The following is a 27,909-nucleotide window of genomic DNA, read 5'->3' as shown; positions in this document are numbered from 1 at the left end:
ACAAACTCAAAAATTACAGCTACTTTAGTTCTTGGGGTAGCTCTGGTTGAATTTAAGCTTTGTGTATGAAGCTATATAGCTGAAAGTAAATGTGACATCTTGATAAAAATCTGCTTAACCTTTTTAAAATGCTGTAGTGGTGAAAGTAAACACCTTCCCTGAACTTGCACTCCCTGTATTTCCTTATTTCACTGAAACCTGACACTTTCCTTCTAAACCCTTCCCAGAGCCACTAATAAATCCTTTCCAGCCTCCTCCAGTTTTAATGTGTTTTCTGATGACAGAGACTCAAAAAGGAATAGAGAATAGAAAAAGAAAAGTGAGAGAGAAAGTAAAAGTCCACAGATTTAACTACTTACCACTTTTACACTCACCTCTTGTGTATCTACTGAAACCCATTGTGTGAACTTAATTTGTTCCTTGTAAAAAGAGAGATTCGTGTGTATAGCTGAGATGTTCAACCAGTTTTCATGAGCAGAAACAGAATTGTAAGTAGACCCTCTCAGGTTAGTTTTTAAAATATAATTTATAGAAGATTGTATTCCTACTTCAGAATGTTTTTGTAAAATGTAGAAAAACAAGTCTCAAATGTAAAGAGGTTATTTAATCCTTCTCCTTGCTCAGTAACAGGACCAGGTAGACTTGAAACATCCTCAATAGGTGTCTGTCCAACTGGCTTTTCAAAATCTGGTGCTTTTACACCTTTCCTAGATGATCTGTTCCCCTCAATTTTCATCTTTGGTGAATATTCTCCCTGTTGCCCAACTTAAATATCCCACAATGCAGTCTAGGCCTGTGAATGTAATGTAAATAATGTTTATTCCTTTCCTGTTTATTGCAGCCTTTACTGCACCTGAAGGGAATTGCCCTCTCTCCCCTCAGTTATCCCTTTAACAGGGCAAACAAACCCAGTTTCTTCCGTTGTGGCTTGTAGACTCTATTTTCTACATCTCTGATATTTTGTGTTGTCATACTTTCTCCGGTTGGTCCAGGTGATTTTTTGGTAATGTTACAACACTTTGTCAGTGTTTTTTTTTTCTTATTAAATCCAATTTGACATTTCAGAGGACCTTGGAATATAATGTACTATTGCCCCTTCACCTTTGCATTTCCCAAAGCTTGTTTAAAAATCAAATTACTAGAGGTCAGATAGAATCAGCAATTAAATCTCTTCTGTTGTCTACCTTCACGGGAACTGCCTTCACTCTTTAACTGATCTCTCACCACTCCATTCTACCCAGTAGTTTTCCTGCTTTCAGTCTGTAGCTCCACAAACCACCATGCACTTATTTGAAATTCAGAGGACAAGTTAATTTTGGTTTTTTGCAGTAACTGAAATCTAATAGAAATACGTAGTATTTATCTTTTTCCTTCTAATGTGAGAAAAAATCACTTCTGGCACTTTACACTGCTGTAATTTAAATAGTTTCATTTTAAAAATATTTTTAATACAGTTCAGTTGTCTGTGTAGGATATTTCCTGATCTAAGAAAAAAAAAAAATGGCTGCAATGCTCATGTCCTGTAGTCAATTACTGGGAAGTCTGCAAGATCCCTGAAATCTTGTACGCTAGAATTGTAAGGACATCTATTGTCTCAGCCTTTTTATAACTTTAGATGTCTTCCTCTTAACACCAGGTAGGGCTTTTGTTGCCACTGCTTGTATTTGAAGGCTCTTTCATAGTCTTATTCTTTCAACTGCGTAAGAATCTTCTATTTCCAGCTAACATGAATTTGTGGCTGCACCATATTTTAATGAACTAACTCTTACCTTTCTCCCACACTGTTATTTATATCCAGTGCTTTGGATTTCCCTTTTACTAATGAAGTAATGAAATCTGATGGAGCAAAGAATCGCCACTTTGTATACCCTAAACCATCCTGTAAATAACTTCATCAAGCATTCCTTTTCCTCTGTTATTTGCATTTGTGGCATCCTTAGTCTTTGTCAGATATTTTTGTTAAAAGGATCTCAAAATGCGTTTTATACTCTTAAATATAATTCTGTTTCCTTCTTTTATGTCTCTGCCAATAAATTGTTGTCTTCTTCCATGCCTTTTTTCATCTCTTGAGACGTCTTCCATATTCCTCATGTATATCTTTCTTCTTTTACAGTATGTTTTCTTTCTGTAAAATCTTTCAGCAAGATCTTCCACATTATAAAAACCAAGACTAGTTTACTCTTTGAGAACATAGTAGTTTCACTCGTACTGCTGTATTTTCTAAACACTTTTGTGTGATTAGTCAGATTAGTGCTTGTAAATATTTGTGAGTGTCTGATGTGCCGGTCTTATTCAAATTTTATTCACCTTCTTTGTCCCCACTTTCCATTTTTTTAGATGGCCATTAATGGCCTTTTAATAAGAACCTCAAAAATGTAAAACAATCTGCCTGCTACTCCCCACTACTTAGCCTGTGCAAAGCCTGTGCAAAGGATAAATTCTTGAAAATACTAAAATGCGAAAGCTGAAGTCAAGTCCCAGCTACTCTATTTTCTTACACTGAGGCTGAGGAACTGCTCGGGGATATTAGAGTATCTTTGCCTATGGCAAATGCAACAACAGCAGGAGGCTTCAGTCACATCCATATGGGTCTAGATAAAGATGGGGAAACCACTTACCAATTACCAATTACTGTTGTGGGCAAAACAGACTCAACTTTGGGAAAGTTAACTTAATCTCTTGCCAAATAACATGGCTTCTGCTAGTGAGAAGCAAAACAGACAGATACTAAAGCTGCATCTTTCCTCTCACCTTTCCCAGGCTCAACTTTACTATTTCACTTCCAACTCGTCTACCTCCCCTCAGGCAGCATGGAGGGGATAGAGGGTAGTCAGGACACAGCAGTTCCTCTCTGCTGCTGCTCCTTCCTCCTCATGGTTCCTCTGTGCCAGTGTGGGGTCTCCACAGGCTGCAGTTCCTCTAGGCATACCCGTCTGCTTTGGCATTGTTCTCCATGGCCTGCAGCATGGATATCTGCTGCAGAATGGAGCTCCTCCAGGGACATTGATGTTCCCTGTTCTCACTCTTTTTGTTCCTTCCTTCTCTCTGTCTGGTGTTTCCCAGAGACACCACTCAGCTGTGTTCTGCAGTGAGTCCCTTGCAAAGCCACTGACCTCTTCCCATCTGGGCCTGCTCTGCAACTCCTCTGCTGTCAGAACCCTTCTGCCCACCCCCAATGCAAACATGAGTATCACAGAAGAGAGGTGGGGATTGTAATGGCTGACAGTGGTGGGGGAGGCTAGAAGGTAGCTTTCCATGATTCTTGTTGTGTGTCCTGTGAAACCATGGCCTTTGTTTTGTGAGACCTTTCTACAGCTTTTCACAGTCCATCCTTCTCCTAGTTATTATAACTGTACCATCAGAAAAAATTGTCCCTGGTAATTGTTCCTATTCATTTTGTCACTTTGCTCTAAAAGCTGTTCTACTGCAACATTAATTTGTATTAACTTCCTTGATTCATACCCTAGAATTAACAGTTTTGCATCTTCCCGATCTCCTCTTGTTAGCAGGTGAAAGACGTTACCTAGCTTTTTGTCAGTCTTTCTGCAGTGCATCTTAATCTTCCTTTGACCCCACCAACTCTGGCTAAACTCCCTGATAACAAAAATCCTTTTTTTTCTATTGCTCAGAGAAAATTGCTTCACCAGAACTTTTTTGGGTGCCTTTTAATATTTTTATGCTCCTCTCTATTTCCTGTGTTTGGAAAGAATGTTAGTTTTGGAAGACTGCCTTTCTTCAGTCACAGATGTGATCCTTTAGAAATGCTCTAGCCAGAGTAGATCCTGGTACCTGCCTTCCATCCCAACTCCAAGCTATATTGTCTACTGTGATCTTTCAAATGTGAGAAGACTGAGGGAAAATACAGATATAACTTGGCTTTACTAAATTCCCTTTGCTTTATAGGTTATGTCTGGTTTTGTGCATGAGTCAGTCTGTCACAGGTATCTTTAATAATGCCCTTTACAGCACTGAAGGGAACCCTCAGGCAGCCCGGGGCTGATATGCTGCAACAACTGCAGCTACATTTCTTTTTTTTAATTAATTAAAAAAAAAAAAACAAAAACCTAGTGCTCACAGGGTTTATGTGCAGCTCTAATAAGATCCATACTGACAACACTCTTTACAAGCACAATTACAGTAAAGAGATTTACTCCAGATGAATAACTTCTCATCTCTGATTTTGCAATGTGGAAATTACTGGATAAAATCTGTCTGTAAAGAATGGAATTTTAAGTTAATAACAACTCAGTTTTTCTCTCCATATTTACACAAAAATAATTTACATTGGTAGTCTTCCTTCATTTTAAGATATTCTTCCAGGTTATTTAAAAATACATCCTTGCATGCTTACCATATGTTAAGAATGAGCATTACTTTTCTGGTACCATAGGGAAGAAATAAGTTTGGCTTCTTAGAGTAGTTATAAAAATAGAAGATGGAAATGTTAATGTGCCTGGGACTGTTGTTGTGACATGCAAATACTCTGCAAATATGTCCAAGGATGTCTGAGGATTTTTTTTTTGCTCTAACAAGATAATAAAAAAAAAAATCACAAGCTTTTGTTTTTCTTTGTATACCATTTTTAGTGTTATTTTTTTACATGTAATTTTCTGTTGCTCTATTAATATATGCCCTTCTAATGAGAGTTGATTGCTTATCTTGTGGGTGTTCCATGATAAACTTTTTCTCCATTTTTCCTCATTTTGTGTAAACTTTAGAAGTAATTTTTCTTCCCCATATGCATTTTCTAGAGTTCTTGTAAATTAATGCATGCATCTTTAATGAGTTTGAGGAACAAATGCTATGTCATAACCCAATTTAGATTCAGTAGCATATGAATAACATATTGCTGTTAGCTGAAGTCCCATTAATTTTTGCATATAAAATGCAATTAAATATTATTGTTGTTGTTAGTGTTTTTGTCCAAACTCTGTTCAAGGATTCTCAATGATGCCAAAAGACTATCATTAGAAGGCTGTGTAATGCTATAAATAGATGTACTATAACTTACATAAATCATTGCACTACAGTTTGTTCCTGAATTTTTTCATCCTGTTAAAATTTTTATCCAGCCTGTCAAAGACATAAGTACATTGTTGCATAGCATAGCATACATTAGCATCTTTAAAGATGTGACTGGCTGAAGGTGAATTGTTTGACAGGTGTGAACAGTATGAATGGAGATGCACCCAAGAGAAAAGGAAGTGGCAGTGCTGTAGTGTAATATGTCTGGAATGCAAACATGGATGCAGTAGGTGAATCTCTGGAAACTCTAATGACAGCTAAGTAGAAATGCACGTGTTTGGGATGCCTTAAAATGCAGACAGTTTCAAGTTCTGCAAAATTTATGGTATGCTGTCAGGGACATACTTAAAAAAAAGAATTAGGTCAGCTTGATGCTTGTTGAAACTTTGGTAAAAATAAAAAGTGTATGTTATGAATATGTGCAGGAAAATGGCCATTCCTTTTTAGGAAGAGAGTGACTTTTCTAGATTATGATAAAAATGTAGAAGCCATGTGATAAGCATCTGTTAGTCGTATTAATGATGTATAGTGATTTCCAGAAAAAGCATGCTATTGTTTTCCATACTAGTGAGAATAAACTAAGTGATCAAAGTCTCAGTGAAAAGGTAAAAACTTCCAGTGCTATGGAAATAGATAAGGACTTTAACCCTTTTGAGTTCTTACGTAAGCAATGAGGCCAGACAACTAGACAAACTGTGGACTGTGGAGAGCCATGAGAGATAGGATGAACTTGTGAAAGACAGAGGGAGGTGAAGGACTGGCCACATGTGCCACTACTGTGAAAGAAAAGCCCTAACAGCATAAACCGAAGGATTTTTATTCTCTACAGGTTATCACCAGATGCCCTGAAGATGAGACTGATCCTGACAGAACATTAGAGATCCCTCAAACATTGTTTCAGAAACCTTTGAGTTGATCATTAATTGACCCAGTTCAGTGGTACTTCTCAGATTTAAAAAAAGGTTAACATATTAAATCCTCACTGAAAATGATTGTAAGATGTTCAGAAAACTCTGTTTAATTCATAATAAACAGCTGTGGTGCAGGGGCAAAGTGTAAAAAGACATATGCACACACAGCAAACTTCAAAACCACCTCACTCAGGCCATGTTTTCAGATCTGGAAAGGCTGTTGCTGGTATAGCCTGGGTACCTTTGCTATGTGTAGGAAAGGACAACCATTTAGTCTATGAAAGTATTTGACTAGAGTTCTCCCAACTAGCTTCTGGTATTCATTTCTGCATCCTCCTTCTGTCAGCTCAGTTAGCCTCTTTGTCCTCATATCCCTGCTTCAGAGAACATTCTTCCACCTCCTCCTCTGGGAGCTGAATTCATTAAAAGATTCACCATGGAATAGTAATCTTCAAGCAAGTTTGGTTTCTTTAACACTCATGAAAAATCTGATACAAGATCAGCAGATCAGCTTATGGTTCAGTCACTGTCTTTTTCTAGTATATCACATTTCTTACAGTTAGAGAAGAGCTGCATTGATACTGATTTCAAAGAGACAACCATTGCAAAAACTCCTCTGTCTCTTCTTGAGCATAAGCATAGACTCTACTTAGCACTGTCATCTTTTAAAAGTGGCTCACTGCCTTCTACCCTTTCCAGATGTAATATCTGAAACTTTCTTTTATGAATTAAACTCTTTTTTTTTCACAACAACTAGCCATTTACCTGCAATGAGACACATCTTCACCGAGAGGAAGAAATAGTTGGCAGTGTTACTGAAAAATCTAGCATTAGTTGGCAAGTGAACTTTATTATTTCTGAAATGCACAAGGTCACTTGCAGTTCTCCAGTAAAGTGGCTTATCTTCAATGATTCTGGAATTTCAAACAGTAATATGAGCAGGTAACAAGACACATTTTTGAGAAGTAAGAAAGAAAGGAAAGTTGCTGGTATGATATGATGCAAGGTTTTCATTCCATGGAAATATGTGCTTGAGTTGGTCAGGTGCTTAGCCTAGCCTTTATGAATGAATCAGTTTCTTAGTCCGAAAAGCCCACATATTAAAAAAAATTAAAAAATAATAATAATAAAAAAATTAAAAAAGCATCCTCTAAAGACGTTTTTATTTTGGGAGGAAGATTTGACATTGGAAACATTCTGGCATCAGCTGCAGGGTGAGCACAGTGACAGCTACTTCTGAGTCACTGCCAGTGTTAACAGGGATTCAGGGCTGTTTACCCCTCAGTGAAAGATGTGCTGTTGAGCAAATTAGAAAACAACTGCAAGGGCTGCTTGTAACCCCACCATACTCATCGCTTTGTGGTAATTCTAACTGGTGCTGTGTTACCATTCTGTCCCCATTGCCAGAAGTGCTCATCTCTTTTGTGTCTGATTATCTCTATGCAGGGCAATATCAAGGCAGGAGAGTGTGCTCGTAAGCTCTCTTCCTTCAGAAAAGGGTGGTTTTAACTTTTCAATTGTAGAGCTATGGTGTTGGGTTACTTGGTTTTTTCAAATGGACTAGATATGATGTAGGATAACTTATATTTACATGTTACATAGCATCCATTGTTGAATACACAGTATTATTAAAATGAAAGGATTTATATGTATATGTGTGTGCATATATATATGAGAGTATTGTTGCAATGAATTACGGCAGAATAAGAAGATGTCATGGTAGAGTTTAATTAATTTGTCTTTTCATTTCATTTTAATGTCATTATGTTAGTCTCAACTTTAAGAACTTTGAAAAATACAAATTTAAGGTGTTCTGTCATATCTGTGCCCTTTAAACTTGCAAATTGGTATGCGGTACTTAATTTTATAAATCATAGATAGAACAAAGTTAGGCACTTGTTCAGGAAGGTTTCTCTAGTCATGCCTTAAACATACTTAACTATTCTTGTAAGTCATGTTGGATGGATTCAAGTGCCTGTTGATACAGAATGTAAGTGCATATAAAAAGAAATAGTAAAAGTTTTAAAGGTGTTCTGGTTTTTAGCTGAAATAGAGCTGGTTTTTCTTTTTAGTAATTAGAAGAGCAGTGTTTTGGTTTCCAGCCTGGCACTCTCTGTAAGAGACACTGATAATGTACCAATGTTTGCATTTTTGTCACTGGAAGTGAAGGACTTTGTGTTCTGTTAGTCCACAAGCACAAGATTTAAGGGGGGAGAAGAATATTTAAATTAATAAACTTAATTGACAGTTAGATATGCCAATGGGGTATTCCATATCATATCACCTCATGTCCACTATATCAGTGAGAGTCTCTGCCTCTTTTGCTCTCTCTGGCTTTTCTCTCGGGCTCTCGCTCTCCTGGGATTGCGGTTTCTGTTCGGGATTGTCGCTCCTCCGGGATTGTTATCCGGGAACAGGCCGGGCTCGGTCAGGAGGGGGGTGAGCTATAACATTGGGTGTCATTCACTTGCATATTTTGTTACTGTTATTATTATCTTTACTATTTTAATATTATTAATAGTATTATTTTAAGTTTTCTCTCTATTATTAAACTGTTCTTATCCCAACCTACAAGCCTCCTTATCCTTGCCCCCCCCCCACAAGTCCTCTCCTCTATCCCCTGGGGGTGGGGGGGAAGTGGGTGAACAGCTGTGTTGACTGCTAGCCAAGGGCTAGCCAAGTGAAACTATCACAAAAGGACTAGGCTGTGTTGCATAGCTTGCCTGCTTCGTCTTCTTGGAAGTATATCAAAATGTATAATATCAATCATAAGAAAGCTACTTTCCCTCCATCATTGAAAGCAGAGTATTAATTTAGTTGATTCTAGATCAGCTAGTTTTTCTCAATCACAGGGAAATAAAAAAAGGAATTAAAAAAGGAATAGAAAGGCATTAAATTTAATCCATTGTTAATATTTAGAATGTTGTGAGTTGGAAGGGAATTACAAGGATCAAATTCACCTCCTGTCCCTGCAAGATTCAGGGAATCCCAAGATTCAGACCATGTGTCTGAGGGCACATGTTGTCCAAATGCTTCTTGAATATTGTCAGACTTGGTGCCATGACCACCTCCCTGGGGAACCTGTTCCGGTGCTCCACCACCCTCTGGGTAAAGAACCTTTTCCTAATGTCCAACCTAAAGCTCCCCTGGCACATCTTAATCTTTTCTTAATACCTTGTTATCATGAATGCAAATTAGTAATGGAATAAATAACTGCAAGAGCATCTGAAATTTTGCTTAGATGAAAGGGGATACTGAAAACAATTATTAGAAAGAAGAATGAAGTATTTTTTTAACTGTGTAGAAATGAACCGATTTGTCTTTTGCCGATTAAGTTCGTATTCAGGAACTATGCCATGGGATTCCTCATAGTAAATCTAGTAAGTGGGGTGTTTTGGGTTTTTTTAGTTGATTGGTTTTTTTTAATGCTTCTGCATTCATTGCGGAATAAAGGAGTTTCCCATATTGGTGGATGACTCATTATAGCATTTATCTCAAGGTGAAGGGTGAGGAGGAGAGGTCAGGGAATAGATAGACTAAATAAAATAAGCAGTAATAAATCCTCATATCTGTGTATTCAGTGGAGAGTTCTAAAGAAACTCAGGAATGAAACAGCTGAAATGCTGCTGGTACCTCTTGTGTGGAGTCTCTCACCAAGAGTTGTACTGATACTGCAGGACAGGGGGGATGCAACTGTGATGCCAATTTTGGCAGAGCTCCAGAAGAGACCAGAGGGCTACAGGCTTAGAAACCCAGTGTCTCTTTTGGGCATATTAGTGGAAGTAGAATCTAAGATCAGTGCACATTTGAGTGAGGATGAGGTATGGAAGAAGAGTCAAGACAGCTTTTGTAGAGAAAAAAAACCTAAGAGTTCTCTGAAGGTTTCTGCAATCCTGTGGGTGAGAATGATCCACTTGATATAGGCTGCCTGGATTTCTGGAAGGCCAGATCCCTCACAAAAAAAAGTAAGCAGCCATGGGACAGAACAAATGTCTTTGCATGATCAAAGATTACTAATTCAATTAGTTCTCACCATTGAGAAAATTTTAAAAATATATTTTTTTTAAAAAATCCTTCTTACGTCCCTTTAATTTTCTTTTATGCTCAGATTATTTTTAAAGTAGCTTTGTGCATTGCTCCAAAAAGCAAAGATTTGAGTGAAAATTGTTTATCAACCATAAAATATGTAGAGGTCCTAGAAAAACTAATTTGTTGTTGGAGCATGTTCCACCAGTATGCAACGTGTTGCATAGTACACCGGAGTATGGAGATCTGTCAGCTTTTACAGTGAGCTTTATGCTACCAAAAGTAAATCTGTAAATAAAAGTGATTTTTTAATGTAAAATATTTTTAGATCTCTATTAATGTGTAAAATAAAGCCTGAGTATGTGAGTATACCTGTGGTAGTTTATGTACTTTTCTAGAAGATGAAAAGAATACTGAAAGAGTAATTTTACTGGAATTCATAAGGTGCAGGTTTGATTGGGTTTTTTGTTGCTTTACTGTAATGAGATATATTTATTTATGAAATAACATGGGTATTGAGGGTAGGGCCAATTGTTACTGTAAAATTAACATCAGGCATTTTCCTTTAGTCTTCATAAAAATGTTCCTGGATAGTGTTTGAAAATAACAACTATGTTTACTGCTACACCTTGCAGTGTAGCTTGGGCCCCAGCATTTGATGTAGCCCTGTGGTTTCTTGTTGACTATTTTAAAAAGAAGTAAAGCCATCAGATTTAAGTAATTGCAGGTATTTTAAATCTGACCAACTGGCACAGCCATTTTTCCTTTCTATCTCCTATATCACAATGAAGAAAAATTATTTTCGGTTCCTCCTGGGCCATATTTTGTTCCTTTCTGTTTACTTCCTTCTTCTGCACTGGAAGCAGAAATATAATAATATCACATGGCATACGCTGTTGCATTTCTGTACCACATGAATGGAAAAAGTACAACTGGGGAGTCATCCTTTCACTGTGCAGCTGTTAGATACTAGAAAAAAACATCTGAAGAACACAAATGTGAATCCAGAATTTGTGCTGTAAGGCGAGAGGTGACTGGGCTGAGTGGCTATTGCTGTCCCGAATCCAATGAATTCTGCCCTGCTGGAAGAGCTGTGGGTTTGGCAAAGAAAGATGGACCGGTTGCACTGAAACATCTAGCAATATTTCAGCCTACAGCCTCAGACCAAAGCACCAGGCTTCTTTGGAGGCTACTCAAGAAAAAAGGGTACAGGAGAACAGCAGAGGACCTGACATCACACCAGAAAGATAAGATGCAGACCTTTATCTGTCAGGTGTTAAATAAGAATTGCTTTGTGTACGTGCAGCGTCTTTCTTTGAACAGCAGTTGTTTTGAGCTAAGGGGCGAGCTTTTGCAATGAAAGTTCCTCTTGACTCGCCCAAATGTGAAACAACCTTTTACCTCCACATAATATATAGAATTTGCTCATTGCATTGGCTGTAATCCATACCAAAGCAGGTGTAGCTGCAGAGACTTAACCTTGCTGGATCACTGAGGGAGTTTATTCAAACTTTAAAGCACAGTTGGTGTGATGGAGCGTGACTCATACGGGTCCTTGGGTGGAATAGCTGCCAGTTTGAAAAAAACTGGGTTTTATTAACAGCACAGTTAACTTGTTCTAAATAAATTAACTCTCCAACCAAGGAAAACTCAGAATTCCTGATGAAACAGAGGAAATACCAAGACTTGAAAATAAACCTCTCATTGAGTCCTTGCAGGGCAGACTTTCCTCCAGTCTTCTTCTAGAAACCCCTTCTAGTTCAACAGCTTCCAGTGGCTTCCAGCATTGCAACAACCTCAGCAAGTCCCTTCTGGGTCTCTAGGAACTTCTAACCTTCACACTTTGTTGACAGTCTTCTCTGCAGAAGTCAGTTGCACTGCAGCAAGGTAATATCGCACTTTGTGCCCTCTACCTGCCTGCTCCATCCTGTCTTCTGAAAGGTTCCTTCTGCTGCACCTCTCAGTGCCTCTCCTTTAGATGGAGCCACTTGAGTCAGAGTGCAGAATGTGGAGAATAACATTTGTTTTTCCTTTCTTACCTTCTAGTTACACCCCTTGGGTAAATATATATATATATGTGTGTGTGTGTGTATATATATATATTTCATACTGATATTGTAAACTGCAAACAAGTAAGTTCTGCAGTGACTCAAACAGAATATATAGGGTACTTCTCTGAGGAAGGCCCTAATTCATCAGAACACGTCAGTGTATTTAGCACATGTTCTGTGGATTCTTGGCAGGATTTAGCATCTGCGTGTTGCTAAGCTGTGCTGGATGTGGCAATGCAAGTGCTGCTGAATCCAGCTATGAGGCTGTCATGGGGAGGACGACCATTTTAAGGTCTGCCTTGGAGGCTTTATCAAATCAGAATTGAAAAGGAAGTTGTCTCCTTTTGGCTTATTAATAACAGTAGTGTGCTAATAAAAATCAAAAAGTGTGTTTTATAGTGTTTCTTACTACAAGTGGCTGAAAACATACAGAAGTACTTTTTTGCCATTTTCTTCAAAATTATATAGTGTAAATGGTGGGAACAGCAATGCTAATGTCAAAAAGAAGTACATATTTTGTAACCTTTTACTAATATCAGGCAGAAAGAGTTTTTAAGCAGTAAAATCTCACCAAGAGGACTGGAACAGGAGCCAAATATAAAAATAAGCATCCTGTTACACTAAAGATGTAAATTTCAAGTTCTGCTTCCCTTTCCAGGAAATATGGTTCCTGTATGCTAAATAGTCAGCATTATGTGCCTGTACTGCTGAGGTTTCAGTGATAAATAATAAATTATGATCTTGTGAATTACATGGTAAAATTTTATCATTTTTTATATATAGTCAGAAAAGGATGTGTCTTTAAAATTATCTTCTAATTTCCTTTATTTTTTTCTCTTTGAATGGCAACACAATCCTCATTGTCAACATGTTTTTCTGATGGATAGATATGTTAATCCATGTTTAAAATGTGGACTTTCGAAATTCATCAAATTAAATAAAAGCACGGAGTATATTGTTGTATGCTGGAAATTATAGAAAAAGATTTTAGGTAAAGAAGTCATTAGTCATTTCCAAATTTCTCAAAAGCTTGGAAGTTATTTAAGTGCAGTAATCATAGAATAGATTTAATTCATCCTTGCCATATTTGCCTTTAGAAATAACGCTGCCAAAATAAATCAGCTGCAGCTTTTGTGTTTGTTTTTACAGTATATTTAACCCATATTCATATGTACAAATGTGCTGGCATCAGTGTGTAAACTGAGATTCCAAAACAATAGAAATAAATGTGGAAATGGTCAGAATTTAGACCCATTTAAAACCCCTCAACATGGGAGGCTTTCAGATAACCACCAGTCTGGTCCTAATCCCACAGGAGGGCAAACTGGGACCCAGCTTTCCTGGAGACAGGAAATCTAGTACCTGCTTCAGTGATTGCTAAATTGTTAATTTTAGAGTGGATTATCTTCACCTGAAAAGGCTGCTAGGGCTCTACCTCTGAAATAACTTCATACTCTCTGACAAACATTTTTCCTTGGGTTAGGAAGAGAGAGGAGGTCTCCTTTGGCAGAGGACTGTTTTGAACATGGGTCACTCATGGAACACATTGTCTAACCCCTGAATCTCCTGTTAAAACATGAAAACCTAGGGAGCTGACACCCTGTTTCTGCAGCACTGTTAGCTGTGGCTCTGTACCAAACCTGCGTTAGCAGCTACAGGTAGCAGGGGACTGGGGTGCTGAGCTGCGAGGGGTGTCCTGAATCACCCTGTGCCAGTCAAAGTTGCCTCCAGACTACCACAGGGCACATAAAAACAACCATGGAAAAAAAATGCTTTGTGTACAAAAACTTACCCATTGAGCACCAGAACTTTATCTAATCAGAGGCCCACAGTGCCCCTGCCCAAACATGGTTCAGAAAGAAACAGGCAGTTGCTGGAGGCTGGAAACAGGCTGCTGGATGTGGGGGATGCTCTGCGTCAAAAGAGAGTACCTACACCCCTGACGGGCTGTGGCCCATCAACAATCCACGCTGGTGCAGGAACAAACTTGAGGGCACTTCAGCTCGTCAATGTCCCAGGCTGGAGAAGGGACACTGAGAAGAAGAGCAGCATAAACCATTAAGCATAGAGCAGAAGAAATGGTTAAGCACAGAGTGCCAGAAACGATCACAGATAGCACCTCAACTTCCTATACCTCCTGTTGCCTCGTCACAGGAATTTTGATGGACTGCATCTAATCCACAGCAAAAATAAGGGAGTTTGGGATTGGGAAGTATGGAGGATAGATTTAGTGTTTGTCTCAGTGGTTTGGTTTTTTTTGTTTTGTTTTTTTCAAAACTGCAATCAGCAACAAGAGGCTTATTTTTGTTTGCCATAAATTAATTCAATTAAAATTCCCTGACTCTAGACTGTTTTACCCACAATAGAATCCCAAGCAAATAACGGTGTCTCCTTGCAGCCCAGAGCTAAGCACCTGGTGGCTCTGAGTACAGAATCATAAGCAACATCCTTTTCTGGGCACTTCCTATGTATGTGACCTCCCCTTTCAGCTCTAATTTTTCTCAGTTGCATTTTTAGGATTCTGATTTTCTCTCTGCATTGTGCATGCAGTCTTAGTGCCTGCCCTCTTTGGATTTGCTTTCCCTAGGTGACAAGGCACTTGGAAGTCTGGTATTTACCACCTCAGTCTTTCTGTGGATTAAACTTGTGTTTCTGTCTGCATCCTTTTATGCCTAAATAATTATGGAACCTACCACAGAAAACACTTCGGAAATTGTGCACACAGTAACATGGAAAAAGTTGTTTAGGAGTTTTAGAAAATAAAACCAAGATAATTCTGAAAGCTTTAGCCCTTACTATGGGTTATGCTTAGTTTTGTTTTGTGAAGTTAAGCCTAGTAATAAGTGTTCATGAGTAGTTTACCATATATGTGCTGGGTGTTTTCCTGATCAGATTCCTCAAAATGAAGAGAATTAGTTTTCAAAACTCTGTTTTTCTTGTTTATTCTCTGGTGGGAGCAAAGTTTTTAATTTAAAACTTTCTGTATTTAGTAGCTGGTGAATATATTCATTAAAGAGCAATGGGGAGATTTCTACAAGATACGTATTCTGTGACTAAGCTGAAGTCAAACTTTCATTCCTGATTTATGATGCAAATAATTCTTGTTCGCTTTTATTTAGACGACTGTAAGGAAACAAAAAGTCTGCTTATGAATGCAGTAACAGTGTATACCCTCCAGACATCTGCCTGTTCTTTGATTTCTACCTAGGGTGAGTCAGCTTCCTCTGTCTTCAAGGCTAGGAAGTGAGCTGCTGAATGAATGGTGATGCTTACTGCTGCTCACAAAAAAGGTGTTAAAATATACAGCTTCCGTCATTAAAATTTATCATCGCTGTTTCACAAGAAGTAGGACAGATCCTTACTGTAGGTTCAGTTTTCATTTATATATGGATGAAATAAATTTCTTGAATTAACTTCTGCTTGAATAAATTTTTCCCTCCTTTTAAATAGACTGTTGTATGGACTAAACCTATGGTTACCTACCTCTACTCTTGACTAATCTAATGCAGAGGTTGAGAGTTTTAATTCATTTTTATTGCTGTCTTGCCCGGCTTCTGACCTCTGTCTGACCCACTTGGACACGTTTATTTGCTCACAACAGACGTAGTTGGGTGACTGATCCTTGGTTTTGATCTTCTGTGTGGTGACTAATATTTGATCACACAAGTGTGTGGTGTCAGTATAATATCTGATAAAATATTGGAAAATTACCAGTGAAATACATAAAGAAAGCCATTCTTGAATGCTTAGTTGATATTCTGTAAGGGGATGGCTAAAACATCAGCAGGCAAAGTCTGAGGTAAAAAAACCCCAACAAAACAGTTTCATGCTAACTAGAAGAGCATGGAGGAGCTATGCTGTCAGTGTACTTCAGACTCTAATTTTGCTGTGCCTTAGAAATCCTTTTGCTTTGGATTTGATGCTTTCATCCACAAGGTTTGGCTCTAAACTGGGCAGCTGAACAGGAAACCTCCATCTCTGGGGAAAGATACCTTTCAAGTGGTACTCTCGATTAGCTTCCCTGACATGTCCCATGGATGGTTTGGAAGAAGGAAAAAAACGCGGAGAGCTGTGTATGGTTTTGTTAATTTCTAGTGAAAAAATAATGTAAAACTCTTCTCATCAAAATGTGAAATGAGGTGTACTGGAGTTAAAAAGTTTCTTTCTTAAAAGAATTTGAGCAAATGCTACCATTGTAATACTTCACCATTATTAAAGGCTGATATAGTAATAACCATGTTAATGTCATCAAACAGATTCTTTGCAAAATGCTACTTCTGTCTATTCAGCAGTTGTCTTGAGAGATATAAAATTTAAAGCAAGAGTTAACAGGATCAGTCTGAAGCAAACCTTGAAATTGTGTTAATTAATTAAGGTGCTCTGGCTGTGTATGTTGCTATTCTGTTTTTACTCTATTGTTTTGCTGTTTGGTGACTTGGTTCTTGAACAGCCACAAGATAGGCACGTATTCTGAAGGTGTAGTGAACCTTATTTGCAAAATTAGTCATAGACAGCCTGCATATGCAAAATGTAATCTATGCATAATAAGCTTCTACTAAGTTCCTTGAAGGAATTTGTCTTTGCCAAATATGTGGTGAGCCTGTGCATTTAGATGAGCTTTCAAACCCACACACTGAAACAGTTGCAGTGAATTGGTGCTTTCAGGTAGCTTTAGCGTTGTTTGGAGATGAAGGTGACTGGTTAAATGTTTGCTGTACCTTTGCGGAGTTATTCAGCAGCAAATGAGCTGGGCACACTGAGGGTGCAGAACGGCGTGTTTAGCCTGAAAATCAATACATGTATTTCTATCAGAAGTCTGGGTCAGTTGTACCTTTCTTCCTAAGTGAGCAAGTCATACCACAGGCATTTTGCCATTACAAAATGATTTGAAAACACCTTGCTCCCTCCTGGAGGCTTGGCTGGAGCTTGGGTCCAGTGCAGGGAGGGCAACCCCTCTCCCCTGGGCAGCAGCAGGATCTGTGTCTGGCCCCTTTGGTAGGAGCTGCTTTTCAGCTGTGGCTCTGCCGCTCAGCTTAGCCCCCGCTACAGCTCCCCTGAAACCACCGCCATGCCTGTGCCTGGCCATAGGCCCCTTGGTCTGGCCCTGGCCCCAGTCCGCAACCTACAACTGATATCCTGGGTCGCCCTGGGCCTCACCCTGGCCCTGCCCTGCTGGTAGCCCCGGCTTGGGCTCCCTTTCTGCTGGAGCAGCCAGCTAACGCTGATCCTGGACGCCTATGGCTTATCTTGGGCAAAAACATCTCATGAGGGAGTTTGCTTCCCAATTCTGGTGAAGCAGCAAGGACTGGGAGGATGGTGCTCTCGTTCCACTTGTCTGTGTTGATTTGCTGGTTGATTATTGGCCCCTGGCATTGCCAGCCTTGAAATTTCCCCTACAGGATCATGAAGATGATAAAAAGGCTTATGGTGCTGTGCTTGGAGGATTTGAAAAAACTGTTTTTCCACGGGGAGGGGGGGGAAGCATAGATGAATGTTGCTAGCAACGGGAAGCTCTTTAGGAGGCTGTTAATGAACAGATGAGAGTTCATAATTCTGTCATCAGAAAAGATGTTAGCTGTGGCATAAAGCCTGTACTAACCATGAGTGAAAGCAAAAGTAGCAATTAAATATGTAAAAAACCAGTTCAGCATGACAGAAGTTGTGATATGTAGGAGACTTGATGTCAGAAAAATTCGTTGCCTGTTTCTGTCAAGGCCAACGACAGCATTTTGGAAGTATTCCAGGAAAAAAAATACCAACATTCTAACAAAGGAAGGGGCTGCCCTTACATAGTAAGAGTATAAACAATCAGTATGAAATAAAAGATGCTCCTATGATGGTTTTTTTATTTTCAAAGAAACAGAGTGATGTCATCAACAGCTTTGTAGGAAATTGAGTCCTATGAAAATGTTTTTCATTTTTTAATGGGGAACAGGTTTGGGTTAAGTAACTTTCCAAAAGCAGTAGGTTTCAGTAAGATTTTGATGCAGTGATGCTGAACATCCTGATTAAAAGTACTGACACTGCTCCCCATCAAAAGAGCACAGTCTAATGGATTTTGAGTGGGGTAACTGGAAATTGTCAGTGGAGAAGTTCAGTGAATTGGCATGTGTGTTGTGTTCTGCAAGAAACAGTTCTCATCCTTTATGCTATTATGTATTTTTATTAATGATCTAGCAGATACGTGAAGACAATCACAGACAGTCATTTTTAAAGAAAAGTTAAATATTGGTCTGATGATAGTAAATACAGTAATATAGAATGCTTCATAAACTGTATTTATCAGGACAAGGTGCACCTTTATAATAAATGTCTGGAAAATCATAATTCTAAAAGCAAAGAGTATGGGTCATACCTAGAAAATTGGAAGGCTGCAACTTCGGAAAATATTTTGGAGACATAGCAGACAAGGAAATCCAGAGATGTTACAGCAGAAGGTTGCACAGTGTAAGTCATGGACATATTGAGGGGAATAAAGCAGGAAGATATGTGTGTGTATGTCTTTGTTTACTGGGGCACAATATTAAGATTTGTGTCAAATTAACTTTCAAAAAATGTTTGAAGGTTGTTGAGGGTTTAGAGAAGAGAGTGTAGAAAATTCTTAGGCACAGGAGATCTATAGAGCTAAGGCTATTTACCTGATCAAAAAGAAAATTAAGCTATCGGATCACTGTTTAAGTTTAGAACAAAAAGAGAGTGGATGTTAACCTTGAACTGAGAAAGATATAACAGGACCAAGACTTCAAAGTAAGAAATACAGAACACATTTTTAACAGTTTTTAACAGTTCAGCTGATTAACCACTAGAACAAACAGCTAAGGGGTTGATAAGTTCTCCATCTCCTGATGTCTCTGTAATTGAGACTGAATACCCTTCTTGGTGTGTATGAGTAAAATGCAATTTACTGGTCTCAGTACAAGTAACAAGATTGGTGGCTAAATATAAAAAACCCTAACATATAAAGAAAACTAACATAAGCTAAATTTAAGGGGGTAATAGCACCTAAGTTTTAAAAATCATCTCCCTCCCAGTTAGGAGTCCAAGTTAGCTTTAAGAAAAAGCAATTTACAGCTGTTTTTCCTAGTATCCTATTATTTAGGTGTATATTAGAGTATGTGCATGAAATCTGGGTAAACAGTACTATAATTTACCAAAAAAGTACCCTGTTGATCACCATCTCTATCAGCCACAATCAATGAGTGATCAGGAATCACAAGATTCCTTTCTTGTAAGTTATTTCTTAGTACATTTCAAGGGCAGCTGAAAATTTTATTTTATCCATGTTTATCTATAAACTTTGTTGTGAAGCTGGATGCATGTGTAGACTAATGTGTAGACTTCTAGAGCTCTTACTGCTCACTTACTGACCTGATTTGCTAAATAGACGATTAGACATATGCCACAGCAACCAGAAAACAAAGCCTAGCCCACAGAAAAGTCAAATTCAATATTCAGTACCCTAAATGACATTGTAAGGGACAAAAATATCCCTAGGGGATTATAGGGACAAAAACGTCCTTATATCACTTAATTGGTCCACATATATGTATTGTTTCTGCAGACTACTTCAACATCAGAAGCTCAACAATAAAGGTGGACATTTCTTATAGTAAGACCAAAATTTAGACCTGCAGCTCCCTCCATAGACAACAGAGAGAGAGAGAGACTTTTCCTCTACAGGAGTTCAGCATTAGATTCTGTGAATTGCCTTGAAGGACAGTTTATCTCCATTGACAGTGAGGTGCTAAGCTAATTTTAACATAGTGAGCCCTATCAGAGTACCTTTGTTTATCCATGATGATGTTCTGTTGTTTATATTATTCAAGAGATCAGACTAGATGGAAGAATATTTGTCCTTTAAGTCTATAAATGCTTAGAGTTATTTATGCTTCAGTAGAGAGAAGAGTTGATAGTCATGTAATCCTGTACAGATTTGTGAATCAGAATTGGTAGTTTACATAAGAAACCAGGAATGAGCAAATAAATAAAGCATTATTGCATCAGGTGAAAAAGAGTTTGTTTTGTGTAGTATGCACTTAAGAAAATCTACTGTACTAAGCATTTGAGGATATTCTGCTCACTTGTTGCATAACAATAGCATGACCTTCATTGTGCAAGATACTGCAAATGCAATTACCATCTTGCAAAAACCAGTGCAATGCTATGGTCTTTAACTGAGATGTGCTAACTTACTCTAGCTAAACAAACATCCTTTCTCAAACTTTAGAGGAGTGATGAATAACTGGCAATGACTGCTAAAGTAATCTGTATAATTTAGGGAAAATTCTGACAAGGAAATCAACTTGGATATGAGAGTTTGAGAGAGCAAGAACTCAAGAAAAAATTTGACAGACACCACTGAAAATCCTCAATTAGAGAATCCAGAGAGAATGACTTCTTGATAGCCACCTTCTGAGATCCAGATGGACATGTTCTGAGAAGAGAGGAGCACTTAACCCTACAGTACTGTAGACACTAAAATATTGTATTCAGTGTGGATTGTGTACTCTGTCTGTTAGGCCTAGGGCTTAAAGATTTCAGCTACAAGTGATCTGAGTGTGAAGGGAAAGCATAGCCCCAGACAACACAAGCTGTCAGGAAGTAGTCCTGTGTGCTTGAATTGCATATACTGGCTGTAAGGTCATGTTGGTAATATTTCAGGGAAAGATATTTGTGAGATTTTCATTATTGCCATAGCACTGCAGTTTCTCTTTCACCAGAAGTGGGTACTGTTAGTTTTAGTCTGAAGACTTTTAAATGCTGCATCTTGACCTACATTCAGAGTTACTTTGGCTTTTTTCTTGCAGACTGTAAGAGAGTGGCTTCTCCATCTACTACAAATAAATAAGTGTTTTGTCTCAAAGTCAGTGTCTTGTATGTCAATTCACCTAGGTTTTGATTTGTAGATTTTCTGTCTTTTTAAGAGAATAGCACGGAGTGTATTATCAAATAAAAAACCATCATAAGCAACAGTCTTGATTTGTGATGTTCTTCACACTGCTCCAGTCTGCAGAAATTTCAGTGCACAACATCAGGCACTACAATCTGGTTCATAATTGGTTTTGATCATTTGACTATGTTCTTTTTAGCCACCAGAGATTACAAAAATATGAAGGAAGAGGTGTTCTTAAATGCTTTGTATTTCTTAGGATCATTTAGCAGAAATAGAGCGAACAAGGTATCTGCAACCATTTTGTATTTGGCTAGCTGAGCAGCCCAGCCATAATCTCCATAAATAGTTGAGATTCAGCTTCTTTTGAAGTTGTCTTTTAGTGAAAGAAACCAAAATTAACAATCTGTGTGAAATGTAATGTGTGACTTGATAACACATTATCACACAAGTGGTAACTTCAGGATTGAAATGTGGGCGCTTGCAGCCTGTGTGATGAAGAGGGTGACTGAAGCTTTTAGGTTTAGCTGGATACTGCAGGATATTTTGCAGTGGGCTTCACAAATTGCAGTTCTCTAAAGCTGCCTCTGGTTGTAACCTTCTCTTTTGTACAGTGGAAATGGAGGAAGGAAAACATTATTTGGAGGAAAGTGCTGGTATGATGACAGCTTCACCAGATGTTTAAGCAGAATGGGATAGTGACTTGGAGAGAAAAAGGAGAGGAAATGTCCTGTCTCTTGTGCTTTTCTCTACAAAATAAGGACATTCAGTTTTCCCTTTCCTTTTATTATTCTTTAGCTTGTAGTTTACTTTACACTGCTTCCTGCAAAAACTTTTCCTATTGCTTTCTTGAAAACCTTTGTTGCCTTTCTCTTTGACCTTCTGCCAACCTCTCTGGGTTTCAAAGACATAAGCAGTAACTTGGACACTGAGTTTGTGCCTCACTGTGTGTCTGGAATCATAATGGAGTCACAGGATTATAGTGACTCAGCTGGCATTTACTAGCCATGGTGCAACAGGAGCACAGTGATGTAAAATTGGAGCTAGCAGCACTCACCTCTTTGTTAACTATTTAATGATAATTATTAACAAATGCTTTCCTGTCCTGTACATCACAAAACAGCAACTTTCTCTTAGATAAAGAGCAACTTGCAAGAGTAAGCTTTCATTATGGAAAAAAATCCATTGGTTTTTCAGGCATTCTTTATAAATAAGCAAAATACTGCCACCAAGGACCAGTGGAATGCATTAGAAATAAAAATACATTTGCCTCTTGGGGGTATACTTGCTAAAATGCCTAAACATATTAAATTAATCTTGCATTTAAGAAATAAAACCATATTAACATGTTGATGAAAAGTCAATTGTATATATTCTTCTCAGTTACAATGTGTCAAATCTGAGACTCTAGCAGTAGGAAAACAGTTTATCTTTTATTCTTGCCTCCTTCAGTCAAACTAGAGACAGATACTCTTTACCTTGAGTACTTATTTCATAACTTGTCTTACTATTTATGTGATACTCCTTACTATGCAAAATAAAGAGCAATCCAGACACAGGTGAATTAAAATTATGTTTAGATCTCACCAAAGTGCAAAAAAAAAAAAAAAAAGTTCAGTATTACTTAGCAACAAAGCAAGATTCTGTCTTGAGTCATTGAAATAGAGGTTTTTTTACAAAGCGAGGGGAGTACCAGTTTTATACTGACTTGTATATGTTACTGCTATGATTACAGGTACAGAAATGCTATGGGGAATGGGAAGTCTTCATTATATGTTACAGAGGTAGATAGCCAAGGTAGCTGCAAATAGCAGAGAGTCCATACCCCCTGTTATTGCCATCCTCTACTCAAGGTCATTAGACCTGAACAGGAATAATTATCCCAGACAGAGCACTGGATTAATGGTTACACTTCTTCTGGTACCTTCATGAATGGAATTGCAAACTCTGCAAAAACAGGTGTTGTGAACCAAAGAGGATAAATACATTACTGTAACACCTGCAGACCATGCACATTTTGAGGTCGTAATCTTTTCTGGCACAGCTGTTTCTCTCTCTGACCCTATCATGGGCTTTTACAGCTACCTTCCCCCTCCTCACTGGTTTGGGATTCTGTTTTTTGTGCTTAGCCAGAATTAGCCTCTTCCCTCTACCTATGAGAAAATGGGAAATTCTTGTTCATTTTTGAGGTGGAGTGTGATCAAAGCAGGAAGGGCTTTTTCTTACAGAGTTCTAGCTATTATCTTGTTTATTCAATTTTCCAGAGAAGTAGGAACTCAGTGAAAAGCTTTCACAGGTAAAATGGGCAAAATTTAAATGTACTGACATAAGAGAGCTTCACAGGAAGACCATGGGTATAATACCAACAAAATAGAAGGAAAAATATGTAGGTTTCTGTGATAGTTTAAACAATATTCAGTTTCCATTTAGGTTAGTATTTTCAAAATACTTTGGTTTGTCAAATGCTGTATTAAAGTAAGGGGAGAGTACATATCAAAATAGTCAGCAAAAGTCCAACATTTTCAGTATGTTCTGTGTCCTGAATGTATCTTTTAATATTCAGTCTAACAACTGCTAAAAATACGACTAAACATCTAAAACACATTTTAAAAATGATTTAGCCTACTCTTGCCTCAATTGGACTGCATTTCCCTGAAGTCCTCTGAACAGTCCTTGAAGCTCTTGCTTTATTTGCTAATCCATATTTCCCACATCCTACTCAGATATTGAATAGATTACTGTACATAACTTCTTCAGATGTTAAGTTTAGCTTAACCTTTTTCTAACTTCTTTTTTGAAGAAGTTAGCTATGGAAATATGTGTATATCTCTGTCAAGTTCTTTAAGGAACTGATCAATTTTGGAGGCCATACGAGGTAAGTGCCTGAGTGCAAGCCTCACTGAAATGTTCTAGGGAATTGACAATAGTGTATGCCTTGCACAGTATTACGTCCATGCTAATTTCATTCTCCTTAAAGAAACTGTGGACGTTTCATTTTAAATTTTAGGAACGTCTTCTGCTTTCTTTGCTGCCTGCTCACATTGCCATGGAGATGAAAGCAGAGATCATCCAGAGGTTACAAGGTCCCAAGGCAGGCCAGCTGGAAAACACCAACAACTTTCATAACTTGTATGTCAAAAGACACACCAATGTAAGGTATTGTACTATAATAAAATGTATCAATGACATTCAGAATTTTTTTTTACTAAAGAGAGTGATTAAGAAAATAATTGCTTTAATAAGTTTTTCAATAACTTCATGTTTAATATCTATTAATTTGATCAAATGCTAACAATCCTGTGTTCCAGAAGAGCAACAAAGGTGATAATACAAGGAGGTTGTTTAGAAAAAGCAACACATTAACAGGCTTTCTTCATAGTGATGACTTCATTTTTCAGGTTAAAGTACAAAATCCTGCTTTATAAATTTCTAGATGTTAGAAAAATAATTCATCATTAATTCCAAATATTCTTTCATCTTTACAAGTTGTTTTGCCTATTTTTTTTTTTTGATTGGACAAATTAATTTGAATGATCTTAGATATTACATTTTTAAAGCAAGTATTGCAGAACTTTTGAAAAAGTTTATTTTCACTTGCAAGCACAAATACTTTTTCCTTAACCTGATGCTATGAATTGGTCAAGTTTTCTTGGTGAATAAAAACATAGAATCACAGAATCACAGAATGTTGGGGATTGGAAGGGACCTCAAAAGATCATCTAGTCCAATCCCCCTGCCGGAGCAGGAACACCGAGATGAGATTACACAGGAAGGCATCCAGGCGGGTTTTGAATGTCTGCAGAGAAGGAGACTCCACAACCTCCCTGGACAGCCTGTTCCAGGGCTCTGTCACCCTCACCCTAAAGAAGTTTCTTCTGAAGTTTAAGCGGAACCTCCTGTGTTCCAGCTCACACCCATTGCCCCTTGTCTTATCATTGGCTGTCACCGAGAAGAGCCTGGCTCCATCCTCATGACATTCGCCCTTAACATATTTATAAGCATTAATGAGGTCACCCCTCAGTCTCCTCTTCTCCAAACTAAAGAGCCACAGCTCCCTCAGCCTTTCCTCGTAAGGGAGATGCTTCACTCCCTTAATCATCTTAGTGGCTCTGTGCTGGACTCTCTCAAGCAGTTAGTGTATGGCTTGAATATCTTAGCAGTCAAGCTTGACTTTAATAGTCTGAGTAACAAGTGAACAGCGACTTCCATGCTGCATATCACTGACATGTAAATCTAGACAGAAAATGTCTACAATGATAAAAAGTTATTAAGCAATTTCTGATAACAAGCACATTTACTGAAATAATTGCCATTACTATATTGCCAATTTGTGAGGAGGAAAAAAGTTTCTACTTTTTGAATACACTGTAACAAATATAGGTGTAAAATGTCTATAAATACCTATAAATATAGGTGTACCTGTAAAAGTAGTATCTATAAAGGTAATACCTATAAAGGTAAAAATAGGTATATATTACATGTAAACATGATGCCTGTAAAGGTAAGTGTAGGTTTGCCTATAAATATAATTATGTTTGTTGCTCTACATTTAGCAGTGGCCATTTTGCATACAGGCATACCTCTGTGAAGTCCAGAATGGCTACTTTCAGGTTTCGCTGTTGACTGATATATCTGAGTTCTGCAGAAGGAAACTGTGACCAAGTTTCTGTTCATTTCTATTGTAGTATCTTGTATGCTGATATCGTGGGATTCACTCGCCTGGCCAGTGACTGCTCACCAGGGGAACTAGTGCACATGCTAAATGAGCTGTTTGGCAAGTTTGATCAGATTGCAAAGGTGGGTTTCTACTGGGCTGCTACAGTTAGTTTAAATAAGTAAGTCAACATTAGAATGTTTTTTTCTTCTTTGGGACTCTTCTACCTTCAGACAGCATTTCTGAGGCTTTGGCAGGAAGATTAGACTTAAAATATGTGAAGGAAAAAATCTGGCTCAAGTCTGAGTGCAACAGTGTGTTTCTGTTTCTACAATCTGTGAAACCCAAGATAGCGCTTTCTAATAGGACCAATAGGGACAGCTCATGAAGCCCTGTAAAGCTTAATAGAAGGTGAACAGCTCTTTAAATAGATTTTTTACAATACCAAGGATTAAGAAACTCTAGATAGAAAACTGATACAGTCAGTTTAGGTTTCATTTTTATAAAAATTACATCAAAATTCATGCTATGTGTGAAGGTGAAATCAGAAACACTAGAATAGATATAAATTTTCTATAGTTTTTATTAGTACAAAAACTATTGTCCAGTATTGCTTAAAAAAAAAAATGTTATATTGCCTTAGAGTACCAAAGATAGAAAGAAAATTATGATTGCTAGTTTCAGGAAGTATTGCACAGTACATCTTCAAAGATGTAAATGTGGATGGCTAGGTCCTTTGATTCCGTATTTCAAACAAAAAGACTTTATTTAGATTGAGGACTTTGGCTTAGTTCTTTAACCAAAGGTGTGTACAACACTGCAGATATGTGTTTTACAATTAACTTACTTCCTGGTTTTGCCCATTAAGGACCAGAACAGATGGAGGAATCATCCATACAAAACTCTCTGTGACAGCACTTCTTTTTTAGCAATCCCAATCCTTCTCTACTGAAATAAGCTTAAGTACAATGATTTTGCTATCATTTAAGTCAGTCTTTGTAACAGTAACCTTTAATTAATGTGATTCAAGTTGAAAGTGACCATCTTACCTTGCTTTTTCCTCCAGGAAAATGAATGTATGAGGATTAAAATCCTAGGTGACTGCTATTACTGTGTTTCTGGACTACCTATATCGCTTCAAAATCATGCCAAGAATTGTGTGAAAATGGGACTGGACATGTGTGAAGCCATTAAGTAAGTGCTGAAGTTTTTGTTAAATATTCAATGATAAAAATTTCATCTATTTTCCATCTGTAGCTGTGCTGATGGTTGAAAGATTCAGATCTGCAGAAGCTGGAGTGTTTTACTACAAGGTCTAGCATGGTAATCCTGATCTCAGCCTGAGCAAATAAATGTTTTAAGCTGTTGGGTTGTGCCAGGATATCTTGTCACTACACCATAAAGATGATTAAGGGTCTGGAGCATTGCCCATAAGACGAAAGGCTGAGAGAGCTGGGACTGTTCAAACTTGAGAAGAGAAAGCTGAGGGGGAACAATCTCATTAATGCATTTAAGTACTTGAAGGGAGAGTGCAAAGAAGATGGAGCCAGGCTGTTTTTGGTGGTACCCAGTGACAGGACAAGAGATGATGAGCACAAACTGAAAACAGAAGGTTCCCTCTGAACATGAGGAAACACTTTTTTCACTGTGAGGGTGACTGAGCAGAGGCTGCCCAGAGAGGTTGTGGAGTTTCCAGCCTTCGAGATACTCAAAATCCAACTGGCATGACCCTAAGCAAGGCCTGCTCTAGCTGGCCCTATTTTGAGCAGGTTTTGTTTTGGACTAGACAGTCTTCAGGCATCCCTTCTGACCTCAACTAATCTGTGATTCTGTAGTTACAAGATGCTGAATATCCCAGTAGATACCACTTATGTCTTGGGAAGCTTTCCTTTTTGGAGAGTAGTGATGCTGCCACCCACCTGTTAGTCAAATGTCTCTGTAAGAGGCCAGAGCTCCTGGCTCCTGATGAGTTTGGAGTTCAGTGATGGTCAGGAGCAGTTGCCCATCCACAATTAAGATGTCTCAAGCCCTGAGCCTGAGGAGTGATACTGAGCATGTCTACCAAAGAAAGTTCTAATCACTTACAGATTCTCAGGCTGAGACCTACTTCCCATGTTGTTAAATAAGCAATACGATGTACCTGTCTTACTAGACCCCAGGTTTAGTTTTAGTTTCAACTTTTCTGTAATTAATTTTTTTAGGTAAGAACTTTCTAAAATGTTTTGTCAGTTAACATAGTAATACACCACTGAGAATTCTGTGCTTATCAGCAGTATTTTGGATTTGTGAGTTACTATGTTTGTCCCTTTTGTCACAAGGGGAAAGAAAGACAAATTTATTTCCCATTGTGCT

General features: G+C 38.1%; 1 protein-coding gene across 1 annotated transcript in view; it reads left to right on the top strand.

The window, feature by feature from the left end:
* Positions 1-27,909, top strand: part of LOC104530245 (adenylate cyclase type 2) — a 63,533-nt gene that overhangs the window by 17,308 nt on the left and 18,316 nt on the right. Inside the window, exons 3-5 of the mRNA XM_010174776.1 lie at positions 23,911-24,059; positions 25,589-25,700; positions 26,624-26,751. Of these exons, the coding sequence (XP_010173078.1) occupies positions 23,911-24,059; positions 25,589-25,700; positions 26,624-26,751 (389 nt within the window). The remainder of the gene's footprint in view (positions 1-23,910; positions 24,060-25,588; positions 25,701-26,623; positions 26,752-27,909) is intronic.

Source organism: Antrostomus carolinensis, unplaced genomic scaffold (genome assembly GCF_000700745.2).
Source record: "Antrostomus carolinensis isolate BGI_N321 unplaced genomic scaffold, ASM70074v2 scaffold4089, whole genome shotgun sequence".
NCBI classification, from domain to species: domain Eukaryota; kingdom Metazoa; phylum Chordata; class Aves; order Caprimulgiformes; family Caprimulgidae; genus Antrostomus; species Antrostomus carolinensis.
This window is presented reverse-complemented; position numbering and strand designations above follow the sequence as displayed.